Source organism: Bos taurus, chromosome 8, assembly GCF_002263795.3.
Source record: "Bos taurus isolate L1 Dominette 01449 registration number 42190680 breed Hereford chromosome 8, ARS-UCD2.0, whole genome shotgun sequence".
NCBI classification, from domain to species: Eukaryota; Metazoa; Chordata; class Mammalia; order Artiodactyla; family Bovidae; genus Bos; species Bos taurus.
The window spans coordinates 67,818,307-67,835,668 of NC_037335.1; the positions used below are offsets into that span (position 1 = coordinate 67,818,307).

Here is a 17,362-nt window from a genome sequence, read left to right on the forward strand (position 1 = left end):
CTTGCTCATCTTTGTGTGACATTGTTAGCCTTCCAACCATTTATTGCTATTGCTGCAAAGGTATATTCCTGGACCTACTTTTTAAACCCCTCTTCAGAGATGCAGGCTTTCGGCTGCACTCTGCCCTATTTTTTTTCACTACTCCCCATCACTCTTCATGTTTAATCCTTTACATTCTTCAAGGTCTTAGACAGCTGTCCAAGAGTATTTCTCTCCATCCCCTTTGCTTTCATTTTGAATGACTGCCGGGCCGTGTTGGTAATTTCCTCACCTCCCTAATTCAGTGATTGACACTCCAACTCCCCTTTCACAACCACCTCCCAAGATCACATGCTGAGAGATTCTACCTCTGTAATATAAAACTCTAATACCCTACTTTCCACTCACAGCTTCCTCCTTCACTTCACCCCAGCTTCAATCTGGTTTTGTCACATCATCCTATGAGCCCTTAACTTTTTCTAAATGTAAGACTCCTGAAGGCATTTTGACAAATGCCTTCTCCTAATTGCCTTTTGACCTCCTCCCTAATTGCCAAATCCTCCTCATCTCCTCTTTCTTTATCCTTTCTTTCTTTCTTTTTTTTAAAATATTCATCTATTTATTTGGCTGCACCAGGGCTCTGGAGCTCCTGCTGAGCTGTCCCACAGCTTGTGGGATCTTAGTTCTCCACACAGGGACTGAACCCATGTCCCCTGCATTGCAAAGCAGATTCTTAACCACTGAACCACCAGGGAAGTCTCTCTTATTTTTCCTTGTTTCTTTTTTCGAACATGAAGTTTTAACCTCCTATAATGAAAATGCCTTCTCTTTTGGCTTTTGTGTTGTACTTCACATACTTCTTTTAGTCTCCCTCTTCTGGTCAGGTGGCTTGAATATCTCCTCATTCTAATGCTTTCTGACTCATTTTCTGGTTTTCTTGCTTCTTAATTTACATATTCACTGAGCAATGTTACCTATTCTTTTTTTTTTTTTTTTACTGTAACTTTGTCTTGAAAGACTTTTCTCTTGAGCTCTGGCCCAACACATCCAGTAGCCTGTTACATGGCACAAAACAGCCCTACTGTAAAATATTCAGTTCATCTCAGTCCAGTCGCTCAGTTGTGTTCGACTCTTTGCGACCCCATGAATCGCAGCACGCCAGGCCTCCCTGTCCATCACCATCTCCCGGAGTTCACTCAGACTCACGTCCATTGAGTCAGTGATGCCATCCAGCCATCTCATCCTCTGTCGTCCCCTTCTCCTCCTGTCCCCAATCCCTCCCAGCATCAGAGTCTTTTCCAATGAGTCAACTCTTCGCATGAGGTGACCGAAGTACTGGAGTTTCAGCTTTAGCATCATTCCTTCCAAAGAAATCCCAGGGCTGATCTCCTTCAGAATGGACTGGTTGGATCTCCTTGCAGTCCAAGGGGCTCTCAAGAGTCTTCTCCAACACCACAGTTCAAAAGCATCAATTCTTCAGCGCTCAGCTTTCTTCACAGTCCAACTCTCACATCCATACATGACCACTGGAAAAACCATAGCCTTGACTAGATGGATCTTTGTTGGCAAAGTAATATGTCTGCTTTTCAATATGCTATCTAGGTTGGTCATAACTTTTTGTAGATGAAGGGAGAGAAAAATTTTGAGAACCCTTTAAGAGCTAGAGTTGGCATAACATAGTTTATGTTTTTCTGACCAATACTAACAGCACCATCTCAATCATTCAAGGCTAGATCCTGAGTGTCATTCTTGTTTTCTCATCTTATTCCTTCTGATCAAAGAATGAATCATTAAGTTATGCCAACTCTAGCTCTTAAAGGGTTCTCAAAATTTTTCTCTCCCTTCATCTACACTGATACTATCACTTCAGACCTCACCATCTCTTCCTAGAAATTGTAGCAGACCTTTAACTGGGTTTGAATCTATCTAATACCACCAAAGTCAATTTCCTGAAGCATAAATTATTTGTGACTTTTCTTTAATTGAAGCCCTTCAATACCTCTTTCCCCATTTGCCACTTTATTTTTTGACTGAAGGATATTTGCTTTACAGAATTTTGTGGTTTTCTGTCATGTGTCAACAAGAATTGGCCGTTGGAACCCCTATGTCCCCTCCCTCCCAAACCCCTCTTTCATCCCCCTCCCCTCCCATCCTTCTAGGTTGTCACAAAGCCCTTGTTTGAGTTCCCTGAGTCATACAGCAAACTCCCATTGGCGATCTATTTTACCAATTATATTATAAATTTCCATGTTACTCTCTCTATACATCTAACCCGCTCTCTTCTCCCCTCTCCCCATGTCCTTAGGGCTGTTCTTTGCACGTCGAAGTCAAACTTTAGAATTCGTCTATCAAGATGCTTTATCATCTGATATCTGCCTACTTATTTAGCTTTATTCTTTGCCACTGTGCTAAACATTCCAGTGATACCAAAACACCTGTTATTACCAAAACATGACCACCAAAGCACATCTTTGCACCTGCAACTCTCTTTCATCCTGTATTAGTCTTCTTACTTTGTTGTAACAACACTCTATTTTTCATCAAAGATTTAGTTCCAGTATTACCTTTATCCTTAGCTTGTCTCTGTAACATCATCTAACAATACTTTCCTTCTCTTGATCCCCATCTCCATTCATGGTGGAATTCCTGTATTTCCCCCAAACATACCATGTTTTGCTGCTTCCTTCCCTTTTACTATCCTTTTCCCCCAGGTTAATTTCCTACTCAAGCTTAGATAACATTTCCTTTGAGAGGTCTTTCTGGTCCAAATCCCCATTATAAGTTAAATCCTCTTGTTTCATGTTTCCATTGTAGGCTATGTCTTCTCTTTGATAATAAAACTCTTTTAGTGGCTCTTTTAGTATTCAACTTCTACAAAGACTGTTATATCCAGACAGAAACCTGGTCTGTATTTTTATTATTTTTATACCATCAGAGCTTAGCACATTGTCTTGCACCTATTAGATGCTCAATAAATATGTGCTGGATTCTGAAGGAATTAAGGGTGTTGATGATATCTGCACAGTTGATCGCAATCTCTTTTGACGCCACCCCCATCCCTGTCCCACAGCAGTACTTTTTCATCCATCAGTGTACTAATCACACATGCCACGTCTGAATTTCTCTCCACAGCTGGGGCTCACAACATAGCTCCCAATTCAACTGGGGGTCTTGGAACTCAGGTTGGGACCAAGAAAACTCATATGCCACATATCATGGAACTTGGGTTGGCCAAAAAGTTCCTTTGGTTTTTGAGTAAAAACAAATCACACAGTTTTCATTTTCACCAGGAACTTTATTGAACAATATATTCACCATTTTGTTCCACTACCTTCTGCTGTTTTACAGGCAACTTCATAATTCCATCTTCCCAAAGAACTGTTCTAGGTGCCTTTTATAGTTTTCCAGGGAATCAAATTTTTTTTTTCCATTAATAGAAATTTGTAAAGACTGAAATAACTGAAAACCCAAAGGTGCAATGTTTGGTAAATATGGCAGATGCAGCAGGACTTACCAGCCAAACTGTAACAGGTTTTGCCTGTCATCAAAGAAATATGTAGTCTTGGGTTATCCTGATGGAAGATAATGTGTTTTCTGTTGACTAATTCTGGATGTTTTTGTCAAATGCTGCTTTCAGTTGATTAATTGGTAGTAGTACTTGTTGGAATTGTTTGGTTTTCCACAAGGAGGTCATAATAGAGGACTCCCTTCTAATCCCACTACATGCACAATATCACCTTCTTTGAATGAAGACCAGCCTTTGTGTGGTTGGTGGTGGTTCATTTCACATGCACCATGATCTCTTCCATTCCACGTTATTGTACAGTATCCAGTTTTCATTGCTTGTCACAATTTGCTTTAAAAATGGATTTTTTTTTCATTTAAGTACAGAATTGCATGGGATATGTGGTCAAGAAAGTTTTTATCACTTAACTTATGTGAAATGCAAACATCCCAGAATGCACACAATGCAAAGCGATTAACAGTACCAAGCTGTGCAAATGATTTTCAATGCTTGATTTGGATATTTGAAGTATATGGGGTATATCCCACAAGGTATGGCATTGATTATTTTAAATTAATGTCTCAATTTGATTGCTATCAACTTCAACTGGTCTATCAGACTGTGGAGCATTATCCAGCAAGAAATTTCCAGCACAAAACTTCACCAATCACTTTTGACACACCCAAGCAGTCACAACACCTTCTCCATACACTGCACAAATTTTCTTTTTTTTGCATTTCAGTTGTGTTTTTACCTTTCTTGAATTAATAAAGTATAACATGCTAAAAATGTTGCTTTTTTAGTCTTTCTTCAAATATTAAAATGGCTATATAACAATTTACCAATTTTGATTTTTTCTTTTTAATGCACACTGATATGACAGCTGTCACAATACAATCTAACAAAATTGTTTCAAATGAAGTTAAAGACAACTAAGCGCTACTAGAGCCATTGTATGGGGGGAAAAAAGAATGAACATTTTGGCTAATCCAATAAAAATTCTACAAACCTGAGCTGGACATCACATTGGAATTAAAAAACAATTCTGTCTGAAAGGGTGGCAGCAATCAGAGGAATGGGAACCAGAGGCATGAGAATTGGCCTGGAAACTTGGCCAGCTGGGCCGGTGTGACCCCGTGAGATCTGGGACAGCCACAGGAACACAGGGCATGTACAAGATTCCAAATGATGCTGAACAGACTTGGACACATTATGGTTTTGTTGAAGTGGTGGTGGTGTAGTTGATGTATTTTTACATACCAGCTTCCTCTTCTAGACTCTGAACCCTGTGGAACAAGGGAGTTTATTTTAATCAGTTTAAATTTCAAGCCCTCAGTACATTGTGCCCTTAATAAACATCTGTAGAATAAATATGTGTCAAGTTATTCTTCTCATCTAAAAGCTGATTGTTTACAGCCTTATTTATAAATAAAAGCTTATTCCCTTTGCCTTTATTAGAAAGGTTTGCGTAAGAATGCGCTCAACTTGACATATTGTTTTGAAATACAAGCTTCGTGAAATTAGTTTATAAAATCCAAACACAATTTCAGCCAATTAGGGGCTTGTAATTAAGAAATAACCTGCTAGTTAAATAAACCATTAGCTTTGGAAATCAAAGCATACCGATGAACTTGCTCTGTGTGCTTTCCTGCTGTGGCTCTTAGCCCAGGAATTAGCCAGGAAATGATGCACTCTGCTGAATGAGTTGACAGAATTTCAAGTGGAAGGAACTCCTGAGGCCAGTGGAGTGCTCTGTTGTTGAAAGGGTACAAGGCATAACTGAAGGGCTTTGTATGGCAGAAATGGCTATGGCTACTCACTCACTCCTCTTCTGCATCATCTAATTGATTTTCCCTTGAGTGTTAGGCCAAAGGCTTAGGAGTTCAGTGGCCATTGCCTGCCTTGGGTATAGGTGATAATGATATATTTTGTCTGTACAGAATTAAAAATATAACAACACTATAACAATACTGACTAAAAGTTGTTCACCATTTTGTAATCACAATTCATTGACAATTCTAATTAATGCATGTGTGCTAAGTGTCCGACTCTTTGCTCCCATATGGACTGTAGCTTGCCAAGCTCCTCTGCCGTTGGGATTCTCCAGGCAAGAAAACTTGAATGTGTTGCCATGCCCTCCTTCACGGGATCTTCCTGACCCAGGGATCGAAACTGTGTCTCCTGTCTCCTTCATTGGCAGGCAGATTCTTTACAATTAGTAACACCTGGGAAGCCCATTCTACTCAATCAATGACAAAATAATCTTCCTTCCAATAATTCTATATTTGAAATAATTGCTATAGTTACTATTGAGTTTTAATAATATACATGCAAGCTTCAAATTGTTACATTTTTACTACTTTTAACAAACATTGCATTTCATATGGAAGTTAATTTGTACAACTTCTAGTTGTACAAACTCCAGATACATGTGACCTAAATATACCTGTTTATTTCCAGAGTGAATACACAAGCTATGAATCATCCAAACTTGTTCCCACTATATAGTTTTATCTTTAAATGATAAATAAAAAAAAATGATAGTACCATAATTTTAAAGCTGAGGAAACATAATGTGTGAGCCACTTCAATTCTGTCATTCCACGTGACCCTCTCAGAATTTTTGTGGTTACGATTTAAAACCCTCAGAATGGTGAAAAAATATTTGCAAATAAAGCAACTGAGAAAGAATTAATCTCCAAAATATAACAAGCATCTTCTGCATATCAATATTAAAAAAAATTTAAAAAAACAGGAGAAAATCCTAATTAAACATTACTCTAAAGAATTGGCTCAGATGGTAAAGAATCTGCTAGCAATGCAGAAGATCCAGGTTCGATCCCTGGGGATCCCCTGGAGAAGGGCATGGCTATCCACTCCAGTATTCTTGAGAATTCTAGAGAATTTCATGGACAGAGAAGCCTGGAAGGGTACAGTCCATGGGGGTTGCAAAAGAGTCGGAGAAGACTTAGCAACTGAACAACAATAACAATAATAATATAATGATAGTTATATAATAACAATAACTAATGAGAATAATACCTTGGCCAACTGATGTGAAGAGCATCATTGGAAAAGACCCTTATGCTGGGAAAGATTGAAGGCCACAGGAGAAAGGGGCAGCAGAGGATGAGATGGTTAGATAGCATCGCCAGCTCAATGGACATGAATTTGAGCAAACTCAGGGAAATAGTGGAGGACAGAGGGGCCTGGTTTGTGACAGTCTGAGGGACTGTAAAGAGTCAGACACAACTTAGCAACTGAAGAACAACAACCACAAGAAAACATACTGTAGCACTGGGAACTCTACTCAATGCACTGCGGTGACCTGAATGGGAAGAAGGTTCAAAAAAGTAGGGGTTATATGAATAGGTTTGACTGATTAATTTTGCAAAACAGTAGAAACTAACACAACAATATAAAGTAACTGTACTCCAATAAAAATTAATCTAAAAAACAAAGAGTAAAAACAGAATGACAATTGAGACATTCAATAGTATTTATTTGGTAAGTCCAAATTTTAATTTATTCATGACATATATTTATTTTATTGCATTATCATCACCGAAAATAACTTTGTTTTACAGAGAAGGATGTTAAAACACAATCTGTTTCACGTGTCCAATATGCTAGATTTGTCTCTCTTTCTTCTTTTCTCTTCGTAACATCATGAGATACCCTGCAAACATGTGATCTCACCTTTCCTTGCCTCCTTCACTACTCAGAGAGAGGCCAGGCCAGGCCAGAGACCCACATGCCACAACTCTGCCATCAGGTGTTATTCAAGGCCATCTACATTCAGATTCTAAAACCCTATCCTAGGGTTATTACCTCATTACTTCCCAACGTTACACCTCTGGTTCATGCACCGGGGCTGGCCCCTTTAGTTCATCTCCCAAGCACCACGTTCATTCTCTTATATTCTCTTGCTCATACTCTTCTCTGTCTGCAATGTCCCCTCACTCCTTTATCCTCTTACCCAAACCATTCACAAATCCTCCATGAAGTGTTTTATGACTGCTTCATCCCACAAGTGAAAGTGGCTCAGTCGTGTCCAACTCTTTGTGACCCCTATACAGTCCATGGAATTCTCCAGGCCAGAATACTGGAGTGGGTAGCTGTTCCCTTCTCCAGGGGATCTTCCCAATGCAGGAATCGAACCTGGGCTCCTGCATTGCAGGCAGATTCTTTACCAGCTGAGCCACAAGGGAAGTCACCCCACAAATATGCCTCAATTCTCTAACTTCTCATAGTGTAAGGTATTTAAATTGCTCTAGTTTCTGTTAATTGATAGATTTTTAAAAAATTGTGGTGAAATACATACAACAGAAAATTTACTGTCTTGGGGTTCTCAGGTGGCGCTAGTGGTAAAGAATCTGTCTGCCATTGCAGGAGATGCAGGAGACTTGGGTTTGATCCCAGGTAGGGAAGATCCCCTGGAATAGGAAATGGCACCCCAGTCCAATATTCTTGCCTGGAAAATTCCTTGGGCAGAGGAGCCTGGTGGGTTACAATCCATGAGGCTGCAAAGAGTCAGACACGACTGAGTGACTGAGCACACACAATTTACTGTCCTGGTTGTTTTTAAGCATACAGTTCAGTGGTAATAAGGACATTGACACTGTTGCACAGCCATCACCATCATCCTTTTTCATCTTGCAAAACTGTGACTCTGAACCCACTAAACAATAACTCTCCAGCCCCTCTCTCCAGCCCCTGGTGTTCATTATTTTATCTTCTGTCTCTGTGAATTTGATTACCCTAGATTCTTCCTATAAGTGGAATTGTACGATATTTGTATTTTTTTTACTAGTTTTTTTCACTTTCACTTTTTTCACTTTCACTTCAATTGTGAAGTATTCTAACTCCTTTTTTTTTCATTTGTTGCTTGTGCTTTTGGTGTTATATACAAAAAATTTTTGCCAGATCCAATGTCATAAAGCTTTCTCTATATCGTTTCTAAGTGTTTCAAAGTTTTACCTTTTAATCTTTGATCCATTTTGAGTTAATTTTTGTGTATGGTATGAAGTAAGGACTTAACTTCATTATTTTGCGGGTAGATATCCAGTTTTTCCAGCATCATTTATTGAAAAGGCAGTCTTTTCCCATTGAATGGTCTTGGCAGCCCTGTTGAATGTCATTTGACCAAATACGTGAGAGGTTTAATTCTGGGCTTTCAATTCTGTCCCATTGCTCTGTATATCCATCTTTATGTCTGCACCACAATGTTGTGACTATGGTAGCTTTACAGCAAGTTTTAAAATACAGAAATATGAGAGCTTTAAGTTTGCTTCCTTCCAAGATTATTTTGACAGTTTATGGTCCTACTGCTGCTGCTAAGTCGCTTCAGTCGTATCCGACTCTGTGGGACCGCAAAGACGGCAGCCCACCAGGCTCCCCCATCCCTGGGATTCTCCAGGCAAGAACACTGGAGTGGGTTGCCATTTCCTTCTCCAATGCAGGAAAGTGGAAAGTGAAAGTGAAGTCGCTCAATTGTGTCCGACTCTTAACGACCCCATGGACTGCAGCCTACCAGGCTCCTCCTTCCATGGGATTTTCCAGGCAAGGGTACTGGAGTGGGGTGCCATTGCTTTCTCTGTTTATGGTCCTATGAAAGTCTATATGAATTTAGCATGAATTTTTCTATTTCTGCTACAAAAACGTCATCAAAATTTTTATTTTTTTATTTTTATTTTTTTAATTTTTTTTTTTTGCAGATTTTGCCTCAGGCAACTAAATTTATTAGCAAGAAAAAATTTTTGTCAGCCCAGCGCTGACCAACAAAGTACATCGTTAATAAAGGATAACAAATCTGTCACTTAATTCATAAAACATACCTCAAGCAGTTACAACTAAAAATAAAGTTGGATTTTTGTTTTAATTTAAAAGCCTCAAAAATAACAAGCAATATGTTTTTAAACATGTAGTAGACACAATTGTCTATTATACAATATACACTGTACACAAGTAGGGCTCGGGCTGGTCAGGGTGGGGGAGATGATGAGGAGAGGGAGGAGGTTCAGGATGGGAAGGTGTTTCATATGAATCCAGATTTGAGTTGAAATGCTGTGTCATTTAGAAAAGAGAATTGCTAAAGGCTCTCGGTGGCGGCGGAGGCGGCGGAGGCCAGGGAGGAAGATGTCATAATGAGCGATCCACAGACCAGCATGGCTGCCACTGCCGCTGTCAGTCCCAGTGACTACCTGCAGCCTGCCGCCTCTACCACCCAGGACTCCCAGCCATCTCCCTTAGCGCTGCTTGCCGCGACATGTAGCAAAATCGGCCCTCCAGCTGTTGAAGCTGCGGTGACGCCTCCTGCTCCCCCCCAGCCCACTCCACGGAAACTCGTCCCTATCAAACCCGCCCCTCTCCCTCTCAGCCCCAGCAAGAATAGTTTTGGAATCTTGTCCTCCAAGGGAAACATACTTCAGATTCAGGGGTCACAGCTGAGCACGTCCTACCCTGGGGGGCAGCTGGTGTTTGCCATCCAGAATCCCACCGTGGTCAACAAAGGGACCCGATCGAACACCAGTATCCAGTACCAGGCGGTCCCTCAGATCCAGGCCAGCAGTCCTCAGACCATCCAGGTGCAGCCCAGTCTGACCAACCAGATCCAGATCATCCCTGGCACCAACCAAGCCATCATCACCCCGTCCCCGTCCAGTCACAAGCCCGTCCCCATCAAGCCAGCCCCTGTCCAGAAGTCAAGTACGACCACCACTCCGGCACAGAGCGGGGCCAATGTGGTGAAGCTGACAGGTGGCGGTGGCAATGTGACCCTTACTCTGCCTGTCAACAACCTCGTGAACACCAGCGACCCCGGGGCCGCCACTCAGCTCCTCACGGAGAGCCCCCCTGCCCCACTGTCTAAGACTAACAAGAAAGCCAGGAAGAAGAGTCTTCCTGCTGCCCAGCCCCCTGTGGCTGTGGCCGAGCAGGTGGAGACGGTGCTGATCGAGACCACTGCAGACAACATTATCCAAGCAGGAAACAACCTGCTCATTGTTCAGAGCCCCGGCGGGGGCCAGCCAGCCGTGGTCCAGCAGGTCCAGGTGGTGCCCCCCAAGGCCGAGCAGCAGCAGGTGGTGCAGATTCCACAGCAGGCCCTGCGGGTGGTACAGGCAGCGTCCGCCACACTCCCCACCGTCCCCCAGAAGCCCTCCCAGAACTTCCAGATCCAGGCTGCTGAGCCGTCACCTACTCAGGTCTACATCCGTACGCCTTCTGGTGAGGTACAGACGGTCCTTGTCCAGGACAGCCCCCCAGCAACAGCTGCGACTGCCTCCACCACCACTTGTAGCAGCCCCGCGTCCCGTGCTGCCCATCTGAGTGGGACCAGCAAAAAGCACTCGGCTGCAATTCTCCGAAAAGAACGACCCCTGCCAAAGATCGCTCCTGCTGGGAGCATCATCAGCCTGAACGCAGCACAGCTGGCAGCGGCGGCCCAGGCCATGCAGACCATCAACATCAACGGTGTCCAGGTCCAGGGCGTGCCCGTCACCATCACCAACACTGGCGGACAGCAGCAGCTGACTGCAGAATGTATCTGGAAACAACCTGACCATCAGTGGGCTGAGCCCCACCCAGATCCAGCTGCAGATGGAACAGGCCCTGGCTGGAGAGACCCAGCCTGGGGAAAAGCGGCGCCGCATGGCCTGCACGTGTCCCAACTGCAAGGACGGGGACAAGAGGTCTGGAGAGCAGGGCAAGAAGAAGCACGTGTGCCACATCCCCGACTGCGGCAAGACCTTCCGTAAGACATCCCTGCTGCGGGCTCACGTGCGCCTGCACACCGGCGAGCGGCCCTTTGTCTGCAACTGGTTCTTCTGTGGCAAGAGGTTCACACGGAGCGACAAGCTCCAGCGGCATGCCCGCACCCACACAGGGGACAAACGCTTCGAGTGTGCCCAGTGTCAGAAGCGCTTCATGAGGAGTGACCACCTCACCAAGCATTACAAGACCCACCTGGTCACGAAGAACTTGTAAGGCCAACTGAGGCAGAGGCCCCACAGATGCAGACCTGCCTGGGCCTCTGGCAGAAAGGAGGCCCACGCTGTCATGGGCCCGCCTCAACCCCCGTTCCTATTGTGCGACTGTCCCCACAGGAAGGGGCTCTGCTGCCCCATATGCACCTCCTTCTGAAGCCCCTTGGCTCCGCCCTGGCCCTCCCCTCTCACCACAAGCTCCTGGCCTGCCCAAACCATGGACACTGGCCATGCCCAATGAGACGTTCTAAATCAGGACGAGTGGGAACCCTTATTTCCAAAGGAAAAACATGAATTTCACTCCGTTGAGGAGCAAAGTGAGCCCCCTCCCCCCAACACTGCCGGAGTCGCATTGTGCCATGCCCCCTCCCTCTCCTGTACCTCCCTGGCCCCCTCGGCCACTGCGGGCGCCTGGACGTCCGGGGCCCTGCACCCAGGGCTCCACTGGCAGCCAGTCCGCCTCCACTCCACACGCCCCACCCCACCCTGACTCTCCTCCAGCACATTCCAACTTTCTATTTAAAAGTAAAGCTACCCACCCACTCCCTGATCCCCCTTTTTCTATGGAGAACGTTGCCTTATACTCTACTTCCGATGATGAACACTGTGTAGTGTGTGTGCTTTAAAGACGTTTATTTAATTGCTCCCTTCTTCCTGTCCTTGCTACTTACCTCCCCCATGCCTGCTTTTAGTTTAGGGTTTTTGGGGGGCAATGATGAGCATATGAATTTTTTTTCTCACTTTAGCAATTCTCTTTTCTAAATGACAAAATTTTTATAGGGATAACCTTGAATCTGTACATTTGCTTTGCATAGTAGTATTAACATCTAAACAATATTAAGTGTTCCAGTCCATGAATGTGGAGTATCTTTTCACTTATCGGTGTCTTCTTAATTTCTTTCAGCAATATTTTATATTTTTTTATGGTACAGGACTTATGTTTCCTTTGCAAAATTGATTTTTAAGTATTTAATTCTCTTTAATGCTATAGTAAATGAAATTGTTTTCTTAATCTCCTTTTTGGACTGTTCATTGTCAATGTACAGGAATGCAACTGATTTTACATGGTAATTTGTTTTTAATTCTGCAAACTTGCTGAGTGTGTTTATTAATTCTAAAAGTGTGTGAGTGTGTGTGCATAATGTTTAAGGCTCTCTACATATAGGGTCATGTTGTCTGTGGACAGAGAAAATGTTCTTTCTTCCTTTCCAATTTGAATGCTTTTTTGTTTCATTTTCATGTATAATTGCCCTGGCTAGAATGTCAGGGCCATGTTGAATATTGGGATACCTCATTTTATTGTGCTTTGCTACATTGTGCTTCTCACACATTGTATTTTTTGAAAATTGAAGGTTTGTGGCAACCATGAGTCAAGCAAGTCTATTGATGCCATTTTCCCAACAGTATTTGATTACTTTGTGTCTCTCATTATTCTTATTCTTATTCTTATGTTTGTTATGGCGCTCTGTGACCAGTGATCTTCGATGTCACTACTACAACTTGCTGAAGGCTCAAATGATGATTAGCATATTTTTTAGCAATACAGTAATTTTAAAAATTAAGGTATGTACATTATTTGTTTAAATATAATGCCATTGCACATTTAAGAGCCTATAACATAGTGCAGACACAATTTATGTACCGAGCAACCAAAACAGTGTAATTTACTTTATTGTGATATTTGTTTCATTGCTGTGGTCTGTAACTGAACCTGCAATATCTTCAAGATGTGCTGTGCTGCGCTTAGTTGCTCAGTCATGTCCAACTCTGCAACCCTGTGGACTGTAGCCTGCCAGGCTTCTCTGTCCATGGGGATTCTCCAGGCAAGAATACTAGAGTGGGTTGCCCTGCCCTCCTCCAGGAGAATCTTCCCAACCCAGGGATTGAACCGAGGTTTCCTGCGTTGCAGGCTGATTCTTTACCATCTGAGCTACCAGAGAAGCCCAAGAATGCTGGAGTGGGTAGCCCAATCCTTCTCCAGGAGATCTTTCTGATCCAGGAATTGAACCGGAGTCTCCTGCATTGCAGGAAGATTCTTTACCAGCTGAGCTACCAGGGAAGCCCATCTTCAAGATGTGCCTGTACAAATAATGGAAATGAGCATCATTGTTTTGTTTCTGATTCTAGAGGAAAAGTTTTCAGTGTTTGCTGTTGAGCATGCTGTTAGCTGTGGGAGTAGTTGTTTTTCAATTGGGAGATCTTCAAAGGCTCACATTTATTGAGCATTTTAAAAATGACCTGATGTAGATTGCCCTTTTCCTATGTTGCTCATTTAGACTTCACAAAAACTCTATGAGGGAGTTTTCCCTACTTAGCAAATGTGGAAATCAAGATTCATAGAAATCAAGTAACTTGCCAAAGTTTGTGCAATGTAAGTGACATTTATGGGTTTTGAATTCTGTTCTTCTCGCTTAAAAGCCTAGATTCTTCCCGCCTTACCAAATAGCCTCATGGATAAGGAAGCAGGTCTCTGCAGACTTACATTTCATTTTCTCTTCTACAGTGTCAAGCAGAGCCAAGCCCATACAGATGCTCAATATCTTGTGGATGAACCCACTGCCACCATGAAAACCCATTTCTAAATGCCCTGAGAGCTTTCTTGTGCTGGTTGAAAAGGGAAGCTGGATAGCTCAGATAGTTGAATTCCTCTTGCCAAACTCAATGCTCAATTTTGGTGACAGGTTCTCTCAATGGGCCTCTAAGCCTGGTTTCCAAAACCATTCATTCTCCAGCCTACATCTGCAACGTTCTCTGTCCCCAAGATTTGCAGCCACTTCCTCTTAGGATCCTAGGGGCTTCTCCGGTGGCTCAGCTGTAAAGAATCCATGTGCAATTCAGGAGGCCTAGGAGACATGAGTTTGATCCCTGGGTTGGGAAGATCCCCTGGAGAAGGGCACCCACTCCAGTATTCTTGCCTGTGAAATTTCAAAGACATAGGAGCCTGGCAGTCTATGGTCCATAGGGTCACGAAGAGTCAGACACAACTGAAGTGACTTAGCACACACACACTCTTAGGATTCTACTGCCTGATTCAGAGAAGCAGACTGCCTCTTCTGCATTTTTCTCTCTCTGTGCCTGGGATCATCCCAGCTCCCCCCTCCCCACCCCCCACCCCGCCCCCACCACCAGTGGCACATAACTCTAGAGATAACAAGGGACTTTTGAAAAACCATTCCTGACCTTAAGCCTACCCTCCTTCTGGACACAGTGGAGGAAACCAACCCGTGGCAGGCAAATTGGGTATGATATCAAAAGGAAGGGGAAAAAATAATTTCTCAGACTAAATTCCAGTTTCCAGAACAAACATCTTTATAGTGTTTACAGCCTTTGTCCATAGGTGGTCTAGAAAAGAGACAACCATGCCCTTGAATATTCTTGGGTTCTGAAAAATGTGGAGGGGCAGAGCAAAGCCACAGATAAAAACAAAAACCTCTCCCCTGATTAGGAGAACCCCATAAATCCCCACTTTCTGGGACATCTTGATTACACATGATTCTGTTCCTGTGCCATAAGCCAGAATGACTACCATATGACGGACTGCTGCGTTTTGATTTTTTGGGTTCAGGAAAAATGGTCACCATCATAGGAAAAATAAACAGAACAGTCAAAAGTACTTTAAGAGTACAACTCATATTGCAACATTCTGTGGGAAAGCATGTGTGCATGTGTGTATGTGTGTATAACATGAGCAGATGTGATTAAAATTTAAGCCCATAGGGAACAATAATCTTCAACCTCCACCAGCTTCCCTTAACCCACATATACTTCGGGTAGAATTGTTATGCAGCTCAAAGGATCAAGATTGAATCCATGGGCTAGAGACAGAACTTCCTTTGATACTCCCTGCTTACATGTGGAATGGGAGACAGGAAGGGAGAAGGACATGGTCCCGCCTCCATTTGGGAAATGCCAAACTCCCTCTGAGAGCCCAGAGGACTGGCTTCAGCCATGGCAAGTTTGATTCTACCTCTTGATACCTGAACTTCCTACTCCAGCTTATCTGTGGAAAGAACTCTGGGGTTGGAAAGTAGGCAATCATGGAAGTGGAAGCATGAACAAAGATCTTGGACTGTGGGGTATAGAGTAAAGAGCCTGGACTTTGTAGTCCTGCCTTAGCCACTTTATTCTCGTGTGAAAAAAAGTTGCTTAACTCCTTGATACTGACAATCCTCACTTTCACAATGGAGGTAGTGCTTTTCAGGGTCCTTGTGATAATTAGAAAGAACATATGTAAAGTGGCTGGCACATTATATGAGCACATTCAATGGCAGTTATCAGTATTATTAGAGTTGACCTACTCAACAGTCTCATGTAACTGAGAATATTGAAGCTCAGAGAAGGGAAATAACTCATCAGTGTCATGCAGCCAGTTGATGAGAGCCTGGACTGGGACCATGTGGTTCCTCCCTCTAAATCACTTTGCCTCCTAAGATCTGCAGCAGTGGGAGGTATGGGAACTAAAACACACCATTGCTGCTCTTGAGGACTCTATAATTTAGTGAAAGACAGATATATGAAAAAAAAAATCTATAAGGGTACTTAAGTAAGAAATGGAGAAATAAATGCTTGCATGTGTGGTATATTTGCTCAAATAGATAGAGTGGGAGAAAGTCTGTGCAGTTAGCCAGACAACTGAAAGTGAAAGTGAAGTCGCTCAGTCGTGTCCAACTCTTTGCGACCCCATAGACTGTAGCCTACCAGGCTCCTCTGTCCATGGGATTTTCCAGGCAATAGTGCTGGAGTGGATTGTCATTTCCTTCTCCAGGGGATCTGCCCAACCCAGGGCTCGAACCCGGGTCTCCTGCATTGTAGACAGACGCTTTACCGTCTGAAGAGAAGCCCAACACTGCATTTGGTTCTTGCTTTTAGGTAAGTGAAGTAGCTTATTTTTGTTGAAATTTTCCTGCAGTTTATAAAGCCTGTAATTGTAGAAGTCATTTTGTTTCACCCTCTATGTGACTTTGTTTAATTTTCTATTAAAAAACAAAGTATTTTCCCAGTGGATTCTCAAGACAGGTTATATGGAATGTAACTGGACTACCCAGACACACCCCATTTGTGCCCACTGTGAAGAGGACCTGACTCTCCTTTTCCCCTAGATGACTAGGACTCTCCCACCAAGGGTAAGTTAGCAGACAGATGGGGCAAGCATGTGTTCTGTGCACCATCCCGTCTCCTATAACACGATACTTGGCACATTGTAGATGCTTAATAAATGTTGTTTCAACAAATTACATGTGGACTGGGCTCCCTTGCACCCCTAGTTCTCCTTTCTGCTGCAGCAAGAAAGACCAGAGCAGGAAATGTTTCTCCATCATTTGTTCAAGTAAGACAAGAAAAGTTCTCACCAGGGGATGTGTGTGCATGCTCAGTCACTTCAGTCATGTTCGATTCTTTCTGAGCCCGTGGATTGTAGCCCACCAGATTCTTCTGTCCATGGGATTCTCCAGGCAGGAATACTGGAGTAGGTTTCCATTTCCTTCTCCTGGGAATCTTCCCAACCTAGGGATCCATCTCATGTCTCTTACATTTCCTGCATTGGCAGGTGGGTTCTTTACCACTAGCGCCACTTTGGAAGCCCCTCCCAGGAGACAGGCATACTGAAAATTCCCTCTTCAGCCTGGCTAGTCTTGTCAGGATACTGGAACCTCCTTTGAATTTTCCCAACCTCAAAGACCTCCTGCCAGCCTCAGCAGTCAACATTATTTTACTGGATCCAGATAAAGTCCAGCCTTCTTCACAAACCTCCTCTGACTCCCCAGGCACTTACTTGCCTCCCTTCACTGAGCAATTTTTACCTTTAGCATACAAATATGAGGTTTCTTTTGTAGTATGCTTACACTCGCCCATGTCTGTAAGTGTGTTTTCTCCACAACGAGCTACATTTATTAGT

The 17,362-nt window shown here is 43.2% G+C and overlaps 1 protein-coding gene across 1 annotated transcript; it reads left to right on the top strand.

Annotated features, from left to right (window-relative positions):
- The first annotated feature begins 9,579 nt into the window (after nucleotides 1–9,579).
- Nucleotides 9,580–12,230, top strand: LOC786417 (transcription factor Sp2-like). Its single transcript, XM_059889487.1, is given in 2 exon segments — nucleotides 9,580–11,018; nucleotides 11,020–12,230. Coding segments are annotated over 2 exon segments (1,839 nt in total). The 5' UTR covers nucleotides 9,580–9,630; the 3' UTR covers nucleotides 11,471–12,230.
- The last annotated feature ends 5,132 nt before the right edge of the window (nucleotides 12,231–17,362 follow it).